Genomic DNA, 18786 nt, shown 5'->3' with positions numbered 1-18786 from the left:
CCCGGGCCCGGGGTGTCCTTGCCCCCGGGTGTCCCGTCCCCGGGGTGTCCCCGTCGCCGGGAGCGGTGCCCCGAGGCCCAGGGGTGCCCCAGGCCCGGGGAGGGCGGGGGGAGGCGACCGGAGCGGGACGGAGACGGGCAGAGGCGTCGCTGCTGGGAGAAGAGGGCTGCGGGCGGCAGCGAGGGACCTGCCAGCGCCGGCTGGTGCCCGGCTCCCGCTGCAGGCGGTTGGGATGGGAAGGGCTGAACGGCAGCGAGACRCCGAACCGGAGGCTGCGCGCGCCGAAGCGGCGTGGGGTGCAGGTGAGAGCYGGGGAGACGCCTCTGCGGGGGAGAGCTTGCTCGGGGAGCCCCTCGCTGCTGTAGCCCCCCACCGCCCCCGGGAAGGAAACCGCGTGGCTCTGGCGGGTGAGGCTCCGAAGCGCTGCCGCGGGGCCGGAGAGGGGCCGCGGGGCCGGAGGGGGCGCGCAGCCCTTCCTCGGCGCTTCCCAAGCAGCTTGCACAGCTGTTTTCAGGTTCAGGAGATTGGTCCCTGGGTGCTTCCGTGCAGCGTGCCGGGCTTGGGGAGCCGGTGGCGAGGGGTCGGGCAAAGGATGGGGATGGGGGATGGCAGATTTTGGACACTCAGGGTCTTTGCTCACTGACCCTCCTCTCAGAGCAGAGAGGCATCTGCCATGGGAATTTCGGTCTGGCTCTGGCTTGCAGGTTGCTTTGCTTGTCTATGCTCTTGCTGATGCAGAGGATTTGTTTTGGGGCTGTGCAGGGGGTGACTAGTGTTTAAGGCTCTCCGGAGCTAGAATTTAATGGTGGTAAATGCAGAAGACTTTTGGCAGTGGGTCTCAGTTGCTCGCCCACTGGCTAATCCCCTTGCGCCGGTCCCTGGCCCCACGCGGGCTGCGGGCTCCTTGCGGGCAGGAGGTACAAGAGAGGAGCTGGAGAGCGGCGTGTGCCGCTCTCTGGGGAGCGAGCGGCAGACAGCGGAGGGTGTTGGAAGGACCGTGTGTACGAACCCGCAGCACCCCTCGCTCCTGCTCGCCTCTGCCCTTCCTTTCCGCCGAGGATCCCTAGCTCAAAGCAAAGCTGGTGTGCTGCCGCTCTCACGCGGCTCGCGTGCGTTTGTCTGTCCTCCTCAAAAGCCCAGACCTGCAGCCCTGTGTGAACCTCCAGCCCCCCATGTCCCCGTCTTTCCTCTCCTCGCGGCGGCACCGGTGCCAAGTGCCTCCCTGCTCCTCGTGGCAGCTCGGCCACGCGCGACGCTTCCTGGGGGAGCTCCGGAGCGGGCTGCAGGCACCAGCGGGCAGGATGCCACCTCCGCCCCAGAGCTGGGAGCAGCTTCGCCTCCCCTGCCGGCGAGGGCAGACCTTGGTGGCTGCCCTGCTGCTCCAGAAAGCTGTCCTGGGAGGGCTGCGCCTCGCCCGCTCGCGGGAACCTGGTCCTTCACATGGTGGCCTGGTTTCCCTCGGCGGTGGCAGCTCTGCGAGCAGAATGGGTTGGCTCAAGGCAGCGTTTATTTACTACAGTGCAGGGAGATGGCAGGGAGAGGCGGGAGCTTTTGAAGGCAGAATTTTGTTGGCTTTGAGGGGAGCACTGAGCTCTCGCTGGCTGTTTGGGAGGTGCTGAGCAGGGGCTTTTGCCAACGGACAGGCTGCTTTTCCCCCGGGGCGCTGAGCTGCCGGCAGCCGTGGGCAGTGGGTGCCCAGCTCRGCTTCGCGTCCCGTGGGCATCCCCCTGCCTGCCTGTGCTTCCCACGTCGCTCAGTGCCAGCCTCCCCCAGCCCCATCCTGCCCTTCCTCACTGGCTCCCTGCCCTGAACCGTGAGCGGGAGGTTGGCTTTGTCCCCGGCACCGAGGGGATGGTGCTTTCCCTTCTGAGCGAAGCGCTGCCTGACCCCAGCACGACTGCTTTGGGATGATTTGTTTTGCCTTCTGGGAGTCCCACATGTTTGGTGGGACATCGGGCACTTCTAAACTTGCTTTCGACTGTCTCCTGTGTTCATGCGACAGCGCGAGGAGGGATGCAGTAACTCCCTGCTAGGAACTGAGGCATAATATGAGTTTTTCCCATTCCTGGATCTCCTCCCTGTAGGGAATATCGATCCCCRGCTGCCCCTTTCCATGTTAGCTCTGACCAAGCCCTGCACATCCTTGGCTGGCCGGTGCATCCCCATCGCTTTCCCGCGTGCAAGGGCCAGCTCCGCTGCCTGCGGGTGCACGACAGGGCATGTGGGTCCTGGGAGGGGCTGACCCAGAGGGGCAAAGCCTGGTCTTCCCTCGCCATTTCTCYGGGCAGGAGCTGCTGTTGGGCTCTGGATAGGAGTGGGCTTGGTGGTGGAAGGCTCTGCTTGGCCTCAGAGCAGGTGGGAAGAACGTTTCTGGATGGAAACCTCCCCAGCGGTGTTAGCCCAGCGCAGGGCACTGCTGCCCTCCCTGCCCTTAACGCCAGCCTTGGCACCGTGCATCAGCACACGGCGGCTCCAGGACCCTGCGGCGGGGCCAGGGACTGTCCGGATGATCCGTGGGGCAACTGAGGGATGGAGCTGGGGCTGACTTGGGGCATCTCCGRGCCTGGAAAGCCTTGAGCAGGCAAAGCTCTGGCCATCGTTGGTAGAAGGGGCTGGACAGGGAGCCCTGGGCTCTGCCCTGTGCAGAAAGCCTGATGCTGGGGGGCCTCAGTGGAGACCCTCTGGGTGAGGATGCAGATGGGCCTGTTCAGCAGCAAATGGGCCTGGCTGGAGGCATCGCACGTTGGTGCAACCAGCCCGAGGAGCCAGAGATGAGCTCAGCCAGGGCACCCCGAACCAAGGAGCACCCCGCGGGCTCCTGCGCGGCCGACACCGGCTGAGCCGGAGGGGCTGGCGTGAGCTACCTGGCGTCGCGCAAAGCCCTTCCGCTTCCTTCCCATCCCTGAGCTTGCGTTTTCGGCCGCCCCCTTGCTCTCCYGTCTCGACAGGTGGCCGTAACTTATATAATCCGCTCAGCCCAGGAATAGCTCCTCCCGTTACGCAAGCGCCGGCGCCGGGAGGCGCGGGGGGAGGCTCCGCGGCCGGCTCCTCGCTCYGCGTGCCGGGACGTGGCCCCCGGAGAGGGGAGCGCTAAGCCGCGCGGGTTGTTACGGGGAATTATGTCGCCGCCGGCAGAGCCCGGAAGGTCACCCTGCACGAGCAGGGACGCGGTGATGGATCCCCAGCTCCTTCCTGCGCTCCTGAATTTTTTATTATCCCCCTCCCGCCCCGATGCTGCTGGGGGTTGTTAGAGGAACTTCCCCACTCCGGCAGCACCCTGCTGCAATCGAGTCCGTACGGACTCCGCAGCGCCTTCCCCCGGCTCGGCTGGGWTCAGCCTGGGCCAGCCGCTCCCCGGGGGCCGCGTGCCCTTGCCCGGCTCCCCGCTGGCAGCTCCCCGGGAGCCTCCGGTGCCAGCTGCCCGGCTCCAGCGGGGAAGGGGCACCCTCACCCGCGGGAGCCCCTGGGGCTCGGCCCGAGCCCGGCGGCGCGCGGGGAAGGGGACAAGCGGTGGTGCTGATCGTGACTGCTGGGGGGTTTTTGCTCTTGGATGATGGGGCTGCTCCTGCTCCTGCAAGCTCGATATTCCTGGCTGGAACAGCAAAATGTCAACGGAAGGGGAAGACAACCCGCCTGGCATTTCCCCCTTTCCAGGCAGGGCTGGTTTCTTGGCTTGAGGCAAGACGCGTTGGAGACTTTTGCTGCTACAGTCCTTACCCAGACGTGGGGTCCCTCGCTCCGGCTCCCTTTCCAGCCGGAGCCAGGACGGGGCCCTCGAGCGGCCTCGAGGCTGCAGGCGATGCTCTCCCGGGAGCTCTAGGCACTCTGGGTTTGGCATGGCGGCTCCACTGTTTTCCCCCTGGCACCAAGTCCCAAAATCCAGGCTGGCCCGGAGGAGTGACTCCTGCCCCGCTCGCTCCGAGGCGGCTGGGACAGGAGGACTTGGAGGAGCCCTAGACCAGCCTGGCYGGCTGCAGGTCCGCAAGGGATGCTGTCACGGGGCGGCCAGGTCCCGGGGACCCGCGCGACGAGGCCCTGCGGCACGTGTTGCAGGGAGGGCCACGCGCCCAGCGCGCCTCGGTGGGCTCCCCTCACCCCTGGGCCGGGTCGGAGGCAGCCCCGGACACCAGGGTCCCTTCCTGGATGCCAGAGCGGGATGGGGGAGCACCCGGCTGGAGGAAACCGTCCCCGTCCCCCTCGGACCCCCACCCTGTGCTCAGCCATCCATAAATCATGGAGCTGGGAAGGAGCCCAGTTGCTTAGCAACTGTTTAGCTTCTGTACCAGCCTCCTCATCTATTAAAATATATATATATATATATATATTTATATATAAAATATATATAAAGTGCATACATCTAGGCAGCAAGCAGCAGCATGTCCCAGTTTGTGTGCCCTCATGGCAAGCGCCGGCCCTGGGCCGGGGGGAGCCTTGCCACCCACTGCCTCCTTCACTGCAACAAGAGGCACCCAAATAATTTGGGGCAAGCCTGTGGGGCTTTCCCCCCTCCTACTTGACCCCCATTTCCTCTCTCAGCACTCGCCCGGCTCCGTTTGCTTAAATATGTATTCTTTAATTGCCTGAAATTTGAGCGCTTTCAGATACGTTGGTGCAGCAGTTGGAGCTGGGGCTGAGCAAACCCGCAGCGCCGGGGGAGGCACGTCGGGGCCCCCCGGGCAACGCTTTGCCCGGGGCGCGGGCGGCAGACGAGGGCCCTGGGCGCTCGCGAGGCCGTTGCCGTGGGGGCTGGGGGCAGGCCGGCGCGGAGGGGCAGCCGGCAGGGTTAGCGGGCAGCCAGGGGAGCAGGGCCCGGTGGGTGCTCCGGGGCCGGGGAGCAGGGCCTGGTGGGCGCTCCGGGGCCGGGCAGTGGGCAGCCGGGGAGTGGAGCCCGGTGGGGCGCTCCGGGGCCGGGGAGCAAGGCCCGGTGGGCGCTCTGGGGCCGGGCAGTGGGGCCCGGTGGGCGCTCCAGGGCCAGGGAGCAGGCGGCCGGGGAGCAGGGCCCGGTGGGCGCTCCGGGGCCAGGGAGCAGGCGGCCGGGGAGCAGGGCCCGGTGGGCGCTCTGGGTCCGGGCAGTGGGGCCCGGTGGGCGCTCCGGGGCCGGGCAGTGGGGCCCGGTGGGCGCTCCGGGGCTGGGCAGCGGACGCCAGGGGAGCGGGGCCCAGTGGGCGCTCCAGGGCCAGGGAGCAGGGCCCGGTGGGCACTCCGGGGCCGGGGAGCAGGGCCTGGTGGGCGCTCTGGGTCCGGGCAGTGGGGCCCGGTGGGCACTCCGGGGCCGGGCTGCGGGCAGCCAGCGCAGCTTCCCGCTGGCCCCGCGAGACCTCCCTGCTGCTCCTTTCGCAGGGCCGAGCAAAGGCGGCGCGTCCGCTTCCTGCAGGCGCAAACCCGCGCGGCGGCTCTAACGAGCCCCAAACTGGCTATTCTTTTAAAGCCAGTTTTGTCTTTTTTTTCCCCTTCTCTTTCCTTGAAGGTCTGACTCATGGTTTTTGGCACTCGGGGGCCGGTGAAACGCAACTCCTGAGAAGGTCGGTCCAATTAAAAAGCGGCAACCTGAGACTTCTCGCCCTTATCCTTCTGGCTCGGTATTCCATGTTACTTTTTTTTTCTGGCTTTTTGTGCGCCGCATCCTGCTCCCGGGTTGCCTCGCCGTTGCCCTCTCCCAGCCATGTGCAAATAGCCAGCAATCAGGAGCCGGTTACGAGGCTGCAAACCCTTTTGGGGAAGGATTATCGTTTCCATCATGCTTCGGTTYGCGCTGGCCTGCACCAGCGAGTCCCTGAAGGGCAGGGGACAGGCCAGAGCTGCCGGCGTCCGTCCCTCCGTCCCTCGAGCCGGCCGAGCCGCTGCCCGCTCCTGGGACTGCAAGCAGAGCTCCGGCACGCTCGTGACGCGAGTGGGGCCGGACGTCGCCTTCGCTCCGCGAGCCGTGGGCTGGCTCGGAGCTGGTGAGCGGTCGGAGAGGTGCTGGGAGCAGCGCCGCGGCTGCGGGCACCGGGGGGGTTTCTGCTGGCCCCGGAGCTCTTTGGAAAAGCAGGATGCGGGTGGGCTTGGGTGGGTTTTTTTGCAATTTCTGCTTGTTTGGCACAAGTTGCCAACAACAGATGAAGGCTTCATCCCCCCCCGCCCTTCCCCTCCCTTCCTGGGCTGCTTTTCTCCTGTAAACAAGGTGGGAAAAATGGTTCCTCTTTAGACGAAGATGAGAAAATTCCTGGCCGTGGCCACAGCTTGCCGCCCTCCCCGGGGAGCCGGAGGCGCTCGCAGTGGCGCGCGCAAGGCTGTCAGTCTCTGCAAGGTTCAGCGCTGAGCTGCTCCAGCGTAGACGGTGGACGCAAGTCCTTGCAGAGCCGGGGAAACTGAGGCACGGCAGGTTTTGTAGGAGCGCTCATCCAGCGCTGACCCGGCCGTGGCCATGTGTTGCACCCCAAAACGCTGGGAAGTGGCTCTCAGCGATGGTCCCCAGCTGCTTGGGGCAGGGGGCCGCCGGCGAGGGCCRTGCCGTGCCCACCGGAGCCGGGCACCGCCGTGCCTGGCGCAGCTGGATGYGGCGAGAATTAATTAAGCGCCGGCCGGAGGTGGCTTTAATTAGAGGCGAAGCATCTGCATTACGGCCCCGGGCGGCAGCGACGCGAGCCGGCTGCTCCGCGGCCCGGCCCGGCGCCGCCGGAGGGTGCCGAGGGCTGTCGGTGGCGGCAGGCGGTGCCCGGCGCGCAGGAGCGAGTGGCCGTGGGGTGTCCCCCTCCGTGGGGTGCCCCTCTCCGGGGGGCCGATACCTTCGCAGCTTCCTTGAGCTCAGAGTCCCAGGGGTTTCCAGGATGCTGAGCGCGTCTCCGGAAGGATTTGGCCAGGGTCGGTCGGAGGAGGTTTGTTTTGCTCCCAGGCTGAAAATAGCAAAACAAGAAAAAGGCAAAAGCAGTTCCGTGGAATTGTACTTTTTGCTCCTTTTCCCTGTTTCCTCCGTTTCCCTTGGGCCGGGCCAGCCGGCGGCCCCGCGCAGGGCGCGATGCGGCCCCGCTGCGGAGGGCGGCACGGGCACCGCGCCCCGGGGAGCGGGATGGCCCGCGGGTGTCTCGGAGAGCCCAGCGCAGAAAGCGCCCGCGAGGTGAAAAGCCGCTTCGATCTTCCGCTGCCCCAGCCCAGCTGGGGGGAAGAGCGGGATCCCGAAACATGCGGGCGAATGGCTCCGCAAAAAGTGCCGGCACCGATCCGCGCCGGCGTTTCCTGCCCGACCCCAAAAGCTGAGGGCTTGGAGGGGGCCCGCGCTGCAGAAGCGTTTCAGGCCCTGGGTGAAAGCGCAATTATTTTCGTAGAGGTCCCTTGAAAGCGCTCATTTTCTTGCTGTCCCCTTTGGGGGCACCCACATCCGATGGGATGGGCCCAAACCCCGGGGCTGGCCGGGCCTTTTGCACCCGGCCCGCGCTGCGGGGCGCCCCCGGGGTCTCCTTTCCTTGGGACGGGTTCCAGACCCGAACCGTCGCCGGGGCCGCGGCTCCCCCTGGCCCAGCTCCTCGCCGCCGCTGCCGCCGGGGGCCGGGCTCGCTCCGCGCTCGGGCCGGGGCGTCTGCTCCCGGCTGCCGTGCTGCTCTGTGTGTTTGCAGCAGCCAGGGGGGTGTTTGCGGGTCGTTTTCCTCTTCCTTCGTTTCCCTGCCTGCGCTCGTGCCCTCGCCGGAGCAGGGTTGCAGTTATCAGCTGTTACTGGGAATATTGCTCRCGTCTGAGTGCTTCCCGCCCCCCGGCCCCGCCGGAGGCTCCAGCTGAAGCCCTTGGTCCTTCTTGCCTTTCCGCCCTCTCCCCCGGAGCATCTCCCGCCGGGACTCCAGGGTCCCTCGGTGCCGCCGGGTGCTGACGAAGGTGCTGGGGACCCTCAGGAGGTGAACGCCGGGGCTCCGTTTGGGAGCGCTGCGGGAGAGCGGGCCGGCGTCGCCCCGGCGAGCCCGAGCGCCGCGTCCGCCGCCGATCGAACCGCCCTCCGGGGTCTCCGAGGGCTGGCTTCACCTCCCGGCKTTGGGCACGGAGCAAGGGATACGCAGGCGGTGGCCTGACGCCTCTGGCTCGTGCGTGTGCCCRCGCGCCTGCAGAGTGGAGACTGCTTGGAGCAACCCCCCGGGCTCAAAGCAGGGCTGAAAAGGGCAGATTGGGCCATTTTCTGACCCCTCCGGTGTTTCCAAACGTGTGGCAGCAGGCAGGAGGGACGAGGCCCCGTGGCAGGGCCAGGCACTTGCGTCCCCAGGGTTTTGGACACCAAAATGGTTTGAAATTCCCTAAAAATTAGATTTTCTAGTTGTTCTTTTGGAGGTCGGGGCCACGATGCTCCGCGTCRCGCCAGTGAGGGTGCTTCACCCCATTTTGGGGTGGAGGCCTGGGCAGAGAGACGCACGGCTTCAACGCAGCCGCTCTTCGGGGGAGGCAGCAGCTCGGCGAGAGCAGGCTGGGGCTGCTGAAACGTCCCCGGAGACAAGGGGCTCCGGCGGCCCGGTCCGGTTTGGAGCACGGAAACCCTTTCCCTGCCCGTCCCGGTGCCTGCCCGCACCTGCCTTGGGGCAGCCGCATCGTGTCCTTCCTGCCGAGCCGGGGCAGCGTCCTGGTCGGGTCTGTGTGTCTCCGGCCGGTCCCTGGGGACCGGTCACTCGCCCTGCCACTGCCTCCGAGCGCCCAGGACACGGCTCGTGGCGGCGCGGAGGGTCCCGCTCCTTAGCCTCGGCCGCCCGCTGCTCAGCGTCGCTGCGGAAATGCAGCCTGCTGGCTCCACTCGGCACGATAAATAAAAAAAAAAAAGGAAAAGAAAAAAAAGGCAGGCGAGCTTTGTAATTAAGCAATCAGCCGCCGTCCTCGGCAGGCAGAGCTGTCGGGAGATGAATGAGCGCGTGGGGCGGCCGGTGGCAGCGGGAAACCCGGGGACGTCCCCGCGTGCCTGCGGGCCGCGGCGGCTCTCCCGGCCGGGACGGGCTGGGGTGCGCGTGGGTGGGAGACGCTTCCTCRCCCGCGTCGGGCTCCTCTGTCGCGCCGTGCTCTTCTAGATCCCCGTCTCTCTCTGCCGCTGCCCTGAGGCTTTTTTTTCTCCCGAAATAGTGGCACGGGGCCCTCTAACCCTCTCGCGGGCGATCCGCGCTCCCACCCCGACGTCCTGCCCGATGGGTCCCCGTCCCCTCTGTAGCCCTGGCCTGGCCGCAGAGCTGCGCCRCGGGCAGCCACCCCTGCACGCCCGTGCGTGTGCATGCCCGTATAAATACGTATTAGCCAGGAGGTGACATTTCCATAGAAATCCTGCTGTAACTGTGCTGATTTCYGTGTGTTTCAGACATGAGAATCGATTGGCTTTAATAATGCAGGAAGATCTCCGGCTGGCTCGAGCCGCTGTTGCAGCCCGGAGCGCGGTGTGAGAGGTTCCCGCGGCGGCTGCCGGGGTCTGCGCTGCCCCGAGCGGGGCGCGGGGCGCCGGGACGTGGGGCTCGGCGCCTGTCGGCAGCGTCTCCCTCCCGCAGTGGCGGAAACAGGGTGCTTGAGGGCCCCTCCGCACCGGGCTGGAGCGAGGAGGGGAAGGAGGATTCGGTCCGCGAGAGGCGATAGCGGCTAGGTAAGGAAAGCGGCAGGGGGGMCGGAGAGATGCTCGTCCTTGGCCGGCGGCTGGCGGATAAATCAGGGCGCCCCTCTGGGGAGCGCGTTTCGGCTCGCTTTGCCCTCGCTCTTCCCCGAGCACCGTCCAGCCGCTGCCGGAGCCGAGGCAGCAGCGAAACGGCTCTTGCACCGGCAGGGTCCGGCCCCGCTCGCGAGCCCTGGGGGGAGCCCGCGGGCGTAGAGATGATTCCCACCCCGGGCAGCCTGGGAGCTTTGCCCCGAGTCCCAGGCCCAGCTGAGAGCGGACCGGAGCCGGTCGGGGCCAGAGCCCGCAGCAYGACGCGTCCGCGAGCCCCCCGAAACGGCCCGCTGCCGGCTCGTGGCCACCGTCGGGCAGCAGAGCCGGCCCAGCCTGGCCCTTCCCCGCCAAACTCTCCCTGCGACGTCGCCGGAGCCGCCTCGCCGAACTCGCCTCCGAACGCTGCCGAGGAGCCGGGCGACCCGTCCGCCCCGCGCCCACCCCGGCGTCCCCCCTGCCCCGGGCCGGCGGCGGGCGCCAGTGGCTCTGGGCACGGCCTCTCGTGGGGCCCTCGCTGGAGTGGCCCCGCAGACCTGGCCGGCAAGCACCACCCAGGCTCCGAAAAGCGGCTCCCCTGCCAGCCTCGCCGGCAGGGGCTCTCGGCTGGCCGCCCCGGGCGATGAGCTGCCTGCTGAACACGTACCCGCGAGCCCGCAGCCGGYGCGGCGAGCGGGCGCGCGGGGCTGGTGCGCTGCCTTTGATCCTTCTCCTTGGTGCAGGGCTCTGCAGGAGAAGCGCTCGTGAGGATCCGAGGCAAAAGCGCAGCCGGTCCCTCTGCAGGCTGGATGCTGCCGGTAATTAAGGCAGCAGCTCTCCAGCGGCAGCATCATGTGCCTGGGAAAGGTCGTGTGTTTTATGCAGGCTGCTTTGAGCACGGTTAGGTGGGGAAACTGAGGAAGAGGCATGCCTCGGCCAAGGTGACCCCGCGGCCCCAGCAGAGCCCGGCAAACCCGGGGCTCGCATCCGTGCCTGGAGCCGGCACGGGCGCCGAGGCGGCTTGTGTCTGYGGGGAGCTCACAGCTTTCTAAAGAGGCCGGCGAGCCTGGATCCAAGCGCCCGATCTCCGCATCTCCGCTCGCCCACGCCCAGCGGCACCGCGGGGCTGGCGGGGTGCAGCYGAGGCCGTCGGCCGGCAGCTCACGCGGACGCGCTCGGTCTCCGCCTGAGCAGGCTCGGAGGGCTCGGAAACCCGCCGGGAGCCTCGAGCCGCTGGGCGCCGGGGACGCCACAGCCTGCGGGGACCCTCGGGGCGAGCGCGCCGCGTCCTCGCTGAGTCGGGGCGCCCGGGAGCCGGACGCAGTCGCGTCTGCCCTCCCCGGAGCTCGGGCGGCGTTAGCCAAAGCCTCAGCGTTTCATTACCGCTCGGGAACAACTATCCTCTTCCGGGGGGTTATTTTTGGAGCCAAGCGAGAAAGAATCGAACGTGAAGAAAGGAGAAGCGAAGGTGAAGGAGCAGGGGCGAAGGAGGAAGAGGCGCCCTGCCCCGCCGGCGAGCGGCCGCCCCCGGGCGCGGGAGCCTCCTGCAGCCCGAGCCCCTCGCTGCTTGCGAACGGGGCCGGAGGCTCTGCCGCGGCCTCGGGCCGAGGCCGAACGCGGAGCCCCGAGGGCACGTGGGGACAGGGAACGTGGCTCGGGGCTGCCGTCCTCCGGAATAAAGGTCTCTGGAGGAGGACAGGGACGCAYGGGAGGCGTCGCTGCCGGCTCAGCCGCCGCTGTGCGCTGCCTGCTAAGCGGGGTGGCGGCAGGCCGGGCCGGCCCCCTCGTCGCCGCGGGGCGAAGCGGGCCGCCGGGCTAGGGCCTGACGCTGGGCTCCGTTTCTCTCCTCCCAGGCGCTGCTGGGCGCGAGGCCGCCCGCGCCGCCATGGCGCTCTACAACAACGGGGCCAACATGCCTTCGCCCCAGGAGGCCTCCAACGGCTTCTCGCAGCCCGGCGCCTCGGGCACGTGGCACAAGGGCGAGGAGGAGGTGCGGCTGGCGGAGCCCAGCCTCGTGAAGAAGGCTCACCGGGAAATCCTGGACCACGAGCGCAAGAGGCGGGTGGAGCTCAAGTGCATGGAGCTGCAGGAGATGATGGAAGAGCAAGGGTGAGTGATGGCCTCGGGCCGGACTGCAGCCGTGGCTCCTTTCCTGTCTGAAGTACATGGAAGTGGGAAATACCCCCACCTGGAGCTAAATCTGCTTTGTCGGTGTTTGGATATGCTCGGCCAGTGTCTCCGACAATGTTGGGGTGGGTTGGTGGGTCASACCGGTGATGCTAAATCACTGCTGGAAATCCAAACTCAGGAGTGCCTGGGTTTTGGAGACTCCCTGTAGGCACCTCTGCTGGGAGATCRCAGCTCCCAGCTCTCCGTGGCGATCGATAGCTGGGAGCGTTGAGACGAGCGAGTCGCCCGGGGCGGTGGAAGAAGTCAGTGTCAGAGGAAGGGTTAGCCCTCAGCGCTGCCTGACCCGTGCCCTGCTCGTCTCTGCAGCACCTTTGCAGGGTCTGTCCGAGCAGCAAGACACCGCCAGCAGCGGCGCTGGTGGCAGAGGCGGCGATGCTGGCAGAGGAGCAGGGAGGAAGGTGGTCGGGCTCACCCCGTGTGTTGGGGAACTGAAGCCATGGGTGGTTCGGGTGGGACTGGAGGACCTGTCTGCGGCCCAGGGGCAGCATCCGGCCGGCACGTCCCCTGGAAGGCTGCAGGGCTTTAAACCCTGCTGATGGTGGGGGGTGCTGGTGTGGAGCGTGCCGTGCCGTGAAGGGGGCCCCGTGCAGCGGGAGGAGACGTGCCGGGGGAGCCGGGGCCRCGTTCCTGCCCGGCACCGTGGCTCGAGCCCTCTCCTCATCCTGGAGCCTGGGCAGGTGTCCRCAGGGGCTGCTCTTCCCCATCCCTGGCCGCTGCCGCCCGCCTCTGCAGGATCTGGGAGCCCCCGGCCACCGTGGGACCCTCCGCAGGTGTCACGGCGGGGCCGCGACGGGGGCAAGCAGGGGGAAAAGGCATCAAAATGGTTTTTTTCAGTGACATCTGAGAAGTGAGCCGTCAGGATTTCTGCTCTCCGTGTTTCATTTGGGAGTTCGCTGCGCTTTGGGTTTTCACCATGCTAAAAAAAAAAAAAATAGAAGAGCTGCCRTCCAGCCCCAGGCGAGGCCGTTTCAGTGCGTCAGTCTGGTCGCTGCCTCGCTCCTCTCCCYGAGGTTTTGGGAGCCGGCTGGGGTGAGAAGATCCCCTCTGCCCCCAGACCTCCTCCTGTGCGCCCGGCTGGGTGCCGCTGTCTGCCCGGCTGATGGGAGAGCCCGATGCTCCTGACAGCTCACTAAAACCTGATTGATAGACCAAATTCTTCAGCACGCGGGCAGACAGGGACTTAGATCAGCTGGGGAGAAGGAAAATGGATTGAGAGACGACTTCGCCAAGGCTTTCATTAAGAGCATGAGCGTGACCTAGAATTAAATTGTCTCACACAGACCAGAATAATGATTGTGCCTAATTCATCGTTATAGAAATAAATAAGGCTGACCTGGCACCTTGGGGAGCCCAGATCCTCCTTTCAGGTTCCCGTGCCCTACTAGGATTCTTACTATTAATATTATTATTACTGCAGTGGGTAATAGCGATATTGCAATCTGTATTGTTGGTATTGCTATAATTGTCTTTGCTATTATTAATACTATTAATAATGATGATGACGGTGATACACCTAACTGATAATATAATTACAGTATTAATCTTGGTCAGCTTGTTTAATCTCCCTGCCTGCTCTTCCCTGGTGCACGGGGGCTCTCCCGGGGCTTTGCACGGAAAGCGCTTTGCACCCAAGAGGTTTCAGCCTGTCCTGGCGGCCACGTCCCAGCCGTGTCCCCTGCGCCCCGTGGAGATTTATCTCCAAGGGCCAGGGCCCCTGGGATTAAACGGCCTTGCAGCAGAGGAGGTTGTGTGGGGATTTAAGCGCTCGGTGGCCTCCTTGAATGCTGACACTCCGTGTCCGGCTGTGCTTCCAGGCCGCCTGCGTGGTTTTTCAGTKGCTGATGGTTGCATTTCTTTTCTGGAAAAGAGATGTCAACATTTCTTGTTTCTTTCCCAAACCTGTGAAATATGTTAAATGCAAAAAAAACCCGCTAACGGTGTTAAAAGCAGAGGTGAGGTGGGCAGGCGGGAAGGCACTGGAGGGCGCTGGGGCAGGATGGGGTGTTTTCCAGCTCCGTGAGCCTCCTGTCACCAGATTGCTGGATCCCAGTGGGACCCAAGGGTGCCTGGAGAGATTTTTCCCCATGGTGGCTTTGCTGCTAAGTGTCCCCTCTGTGGCCCGCTTTGGGCCTGTGGGACAGTTTTGGCACCCATTCCGCAGRCGTTTTCCCAGCCCCAGCTGGGAAGAGAAGCCAGCCAGGGAGAACGGCARGGCCCTCGCCTTGGCCACAGGGTCTGAATATCTCCATGGCAGGACACGTCTGGGAGTAAAACCCTTAATCTGAGATTTCTCCCAAAGCACCAGGGGACACGGCTTGGGGCCCCAGCTCAGGAGCAAGTGGGTGCCCACGCAGCCGGAGTGGCCTGGTCGGCGCCGAGTCCCGGGCAGCTCCTCCGCTTCCCAGCGCCGGATCGCTCCGCACCGCCCGCTGCCAGCGCCGCGTTGCTGCCGCGAGGCTGCGCAGAGCTACAAAACCTCCTGCGTTACGGCCAGGTTTGGCTGCCCTTCGCCAAGCCGCGGCCGCGATGCCCCATCTGTTGCTTCCTGCTCGGCTCCGCGGCCCCGCGCCGAGAGCGCCGGCCGCGTTAATAATCCACTGCAGCAAATATTTACCTTCCCGGGCGGACAACTCCCCGCTCGCTGAGCGCGGCGGCCGGCTTGCGGGGTGCCCGGCCGCGGGGACTCGTCCTCCCAGCGCGGCYGCCCGGCTGGGACGCCGCCGCGCAGGGCGCGGGGCTGCTGGCCCCGTTTGGGGCTGAGCCGAGGGGGAGAGCGCGGCCGGGCCGCGGCCCCGGTGCCGCTCAGCCGCCCTCCACCTGCTCGCCGGCTGCAGTATTAATGAGGCTGCTTTGGTGCAAATCGCCTCATTAATATTAATCCCTCCCAGTCACCGTCAGCGGCGCGTGCTGCGAGCGAGCGGCACCTCTTCAAAGAGAGTTTGGGGAGATTAAAGCCGCGAGGGGATGCGGGAGGCAGAACTCATAGCATCGGGTCTCTGCTGGCCTGGCTGCAGCCGATTCTGGCTCGGCAAACACGATTGCATCCGGTCCCCTCCATGGGCCTGAAATGCTGCAGATTTTCCCCGTATTGGGGAGAGAAAAAAGGCACCGGGGTGGCTGAGAAGCGCTGTGCATGGGAGGAGGCGGTGGTGCCGCGGGTGCCTCTCTGCGCCCGGAGCTGGTGCGGGCGGTGACGTGGGGCTCCTCAGCCCACGGGAATTGCGGGGTTTCATCCTGCYGCGGCTCCCGGCAGCCCGCTGGGTTCATTAGAGGGAAAGCTGATGGGATCTGACTGGAGACCCCGGCTGCAGCTGCTCGAGCGGCCCCGGCTAGGCGGTGCATCCRAGGACAGCGCGCCGGCCGGGAACGGCCGTGACGAAGGACGCGGGCGCTTTCCTCCCGCTGACGCTGGCCGCCTCCTCCGCTGTCAGCTCCCGCCCGGCGGCATCTCCGGCCCCGCATCGCCCTTTCCCTGGGGCCGGCACCCGCCGCAACGCGGAGGCRGGCAGCCGTCGCGCCCTGACTGCCCAGCGCCGTGCCGCTGTTAAAGCGCGATTACTAGGGATGATTTATTCCCCGATTTCTGGCAGCGCCGCGGGTGCTCGGACTGGTCCCGTGCGGGTGCTGCGGCCCCAGGCGGGTTATGCACCTCCTGCTCCTCATCCTGCCCTGACCCCAGGGACCGTGCTGCGAGCTCGGTGCCGTTTCCCAGGGGAACAGCACCCACTGGACCTGGTCGGAGGGGAGGACGTTTGGGTGCTAAAGGGATCTCTCCCAGATTCTCCAGGGAGCGAGAGTGCTCCTCCGGAGAGCAGCATTCCCTTGGGGCATTTGCTGCTCAGGAGCTTTGGTTTTGATTGGTTTTTCTGCCATTAACATACCACGTGGACCGGCTCAGACACACCATCCCGCTTGGCCACTGTCCTGTCTCTGTTGGTAGCCAACAGTGGATTCCCAGGATGGGGTATAAGGATGGGGCAAGTGTGTTGTGAATCTCTTCGCTTTCCTAATCTCTGGGGGRAAAAAAAAAGAAAAAAAAAGCGCCTGTACAAATAGATTAAATAACCAATGAACCACTGTGATCAGAGCAGGGGTTGCATCTAGCCACAAGAATTATTCCTGGGTGCCTGACAAGAATTTCTTTCCAGCTCATTTGTTTCCAGAACTTTATTGTGCAGGAAAACATATGGAAGGGAAGGAAAAGAAGATAACCGTGGCATTAAATCACAGAGCAGCTTTGGTCGGGAGGGGGACGGCAGGGGCTCTCGGCCYGAACCCACTGCAAGCAGGGCCACAGCGTGGAAGAGGCTCCTGGCTCCGGGCGGGAGGGCAGCAGGATCCCAGGAAGGGCCGGGAGCATGGGGACCTGCGCCAGCCCCCTGCACTCTGGGGGAAATCGCAGCCCCGCAGCCCCCCGGCAGCCGTCCTGCCCCACGGCACCTGCGCTCCAGCCATGGCAACCCTGACTGTGTCCTCCCCCCGCAGGTACTCCGAAGAGGAGATCCGGCAGAAAGTGGGGACCTTCCGGCAAATGCTGATGGAGAAGGAAGGCGTGCTCACCCGGGAGGACCAGCACGGGCGCCAAATGTAAGTGAGACTGGGTACGGCTTGTGGGCCCCGGCAGCAGCTGGGYTGGCCTCCTGCAGCTGCCAGGACGACCTCCGCTGGGATCCGCGTGCAGGAGGGATACATCAAACCTGGCCTCCAAACTTGCCCTGGATGCTGAGGGCTTGGAGAGATCCCCGCTCCTCTAGGAAATCTCACCTCCAGATTCCCTCTAACGTCGAGGGATCTAAGGCAGGATCCTGTCTCTAGCGAGGTTATCCAGCACGGGTCCTCCGGAGGCCTCAGGGTGCTGCGGGGCAAGGCCAGTGTTGCAACTCCCATGCCACAGATGTTGACAGCGAAGCACAGACAGTCTTGATGCCGGGCTCGTCCTGCTGGACACTAGCAGAGACCTTGCAGGTCTTTTGAGATGCAGGTTTGGTGCAAAAGGCCAAGGCAGGATTGGGACGCTGTGGGCAGATCCGTCTTCTCCCGCACCRTGTGATTTGGCTTGGTCCAGTCACTCGGCAGCTGTCACAAATCTGGCCTGGATCCCGTGTCTCCCACTGCCTTAAACACAAACTGCACCAAGGGCAGTAGAGCAAAGGGGTAYACCAGCTTTATTTTGGGGGGATCCAAGGGGGGTTTGGGCTGCTCACCTCTGCCCATTCCCTGCCGGTTGGTTCACCTCTCCTGCCCTCCTTGGGGCTGCAATTGTAGCTCCTGCCTCTCTCCAGGCAAGGGACATGTATGATCGTAATGACAAGTTGTGCCGTAAGGGCGCAGGCAGGATCAGCAGGGCCAGAGCCTTTGCGGTTTTTYCCCCGGGCAGACCCGGAGCCATCCCCTTGGTGCCTGGTTATCAGGCTGGTGTAAATCCCGCATAGCTCCACTGAGGAAGCTGCTCCAAGTAGTTTCTACTCTGCGACTCTGTCTTCTAAGAGCTGCTCGCTCTGCCCCTTCCCCGGGGGCTGCTTCTGCCTCAGGGTCTCGAAGCTGAGGTTGGTCGTGCAAAATGGCACAGCTCTCGCTGGAGACCTGCCGCCCGCTGCTCCCGGGCGGTGGCTTCCCCTCCTGCCCGCCCAGCGCAGGAGCATCCCCGTCCTCACGAGGGTCCGCCCTGGATTGATCGTGATTTATCTGTGAAAAGCTTAATGGCCCAGGAGCGTGGCTGGCCTGGCGTGCTCCATCTATCAGCCTGGAAACCAGGTCACTTGGGACAGGAATAGCTCCTGCAGGTTCACTGAATATTAATGCTTCATTAGGGTCAGGAAATCAGGGCAAGGGGGGAGGCAGGGAACCCGTGGCAGCAGGGAGAGCCTTTCTCCCGCAGCTCCACCACACCAGCACTGCTGCCAGGGAGCCGGGAGAGCCTGGGCTCCTGGTCCTCCGTGGCCAGCTGGTTGTACAAGGAGAGCACAGGAGACTCAGTCCCTTGCAAAGCAGCTCCCAAACCCTTCCAGCCTCCGGCATCACCATCTCCTAACACCCCAGGTGAGAGAGGCAGCACTGGGGAGTGAGGAAAGACCTGGAATGAAGAGTGGAGCGAGGGCTGTTCCTCCCTCGGGGCAGTGAAAGGGAAGAGAGCAGCCCTGGGCTTGCAGGCAGAAAGCCTGGCTGGCTGCCCATGGCCATACCAACCTGCCCAGCGCCGCCCTGATGTCCCAGAGCCAAGCTGGTGGGTTAACCAGCACCCGTTGCCCGCTGGGACRTGAGTCATCCCCAGAGCATCCTCCTAGGCAGGCTGGGGAGCAATTTGTGCTGGAGTGGTGCTGTGGCCGTCGGCAGGAACCCGGGCTGGCTCTCCTGTTGGAGCTGGCGCTGTGATAAGCAGATAGGGAAACAGGAGGGAGGAGAGGGTTACCTGAACAGCCGCTGCTGTGTTCTTTCCCCACTTGCAGGCTTGCTTTTGCACTGTGATGGATAATCGTTGAAGATTAGTCTATGGGCTATAAATAATAGTGCTGATCTGGAAGGACCACTCTCAAAGCACAGGATTGCTCAGAGGAGGGTGCCAAGACCGATCCCAGGAGTGGCACTGCCCCTGTGCAAGCTACAGCTGAGTAGTTGGCAACCCTGCAGCCTGGAAAAGATGATAGAGGGCAGAAAGAGAGATGTGCAATATCCCGAGTGGCCTGCGGAGGGTGGCTCAGCACTGAGGGTCCCTCCCAGCACAAAGCCGAGGTGCTCAGGCTGAGCTAGTTGGAGCCCGGTCCAAAGAAGTGGTTCTTCTTGCAACATGCAAACATGCAAAGGCCTTTCCAAAGGATGTCCTGGGTGTAAAAACTTTGCAGTGGTTCCAGAAGAGGCTGGACTGAGGAGATGCACTAGAGTTATTGAATAAACACACACTCCTGTCCTTGAAATGGTGTGGAGGCTGGGAGACCACTCAGCAGAAATATCGTGTGTGCTGATCCTGGTATGATGCTTCTCTGGATGTCTRCTTT

General features: G+C 64.8%; 1 protein-coding gene across 1 annotated transcript in view; it reads left to right on the top strand.

Moving 5' to 3' along the window:
- Nucleotides 1–290: 290 nt before the first annotated feature.
- Nucleotides 291–18786, top strand: part of SRRM3 (serine/arginine repetitive matrix 3) — a 37478-nt gene continuing 18982 nt past the window's right edge. Inside the window, exons 1-3 of the mRNA XM_085314551.1 lie at nucleotides 291–302; nucleotides 11458–11713; nucleotides 16280–16381. Of these exons, the coding sequence (XP_085170677.1) occupies nucleotides 11490–11713; nucleotides 16280–16381 (326 nt within the window). The 5' untranslated portion in view covers nucleotides 291–302; nucleotides 11458–11489. The remainder of the gene's footprint in view (nucleotides 303–11457; nucleotides 11714–16279; nucleotides 16382–18786) is intronic.

This window comes from Rhea americana, unplaced genomic scaffold (genome assembly GCF_003343005.1).
Source record: "Rhea americana isolate MKP2758 unplaced genomic scaffold, rheAme1 scaffold_111, whole genome shotgun sequence".
Lineage (NCBI taxonomy): Eukaryota > Metazoa > Chordata > Aves > Rheiformes > Rheidae > Rhea > Rhea americana.
Note: the sequence above shows the minus strand (reverse complement) of the source record. Positions and strands in the feature narration are given on the sequence as shown.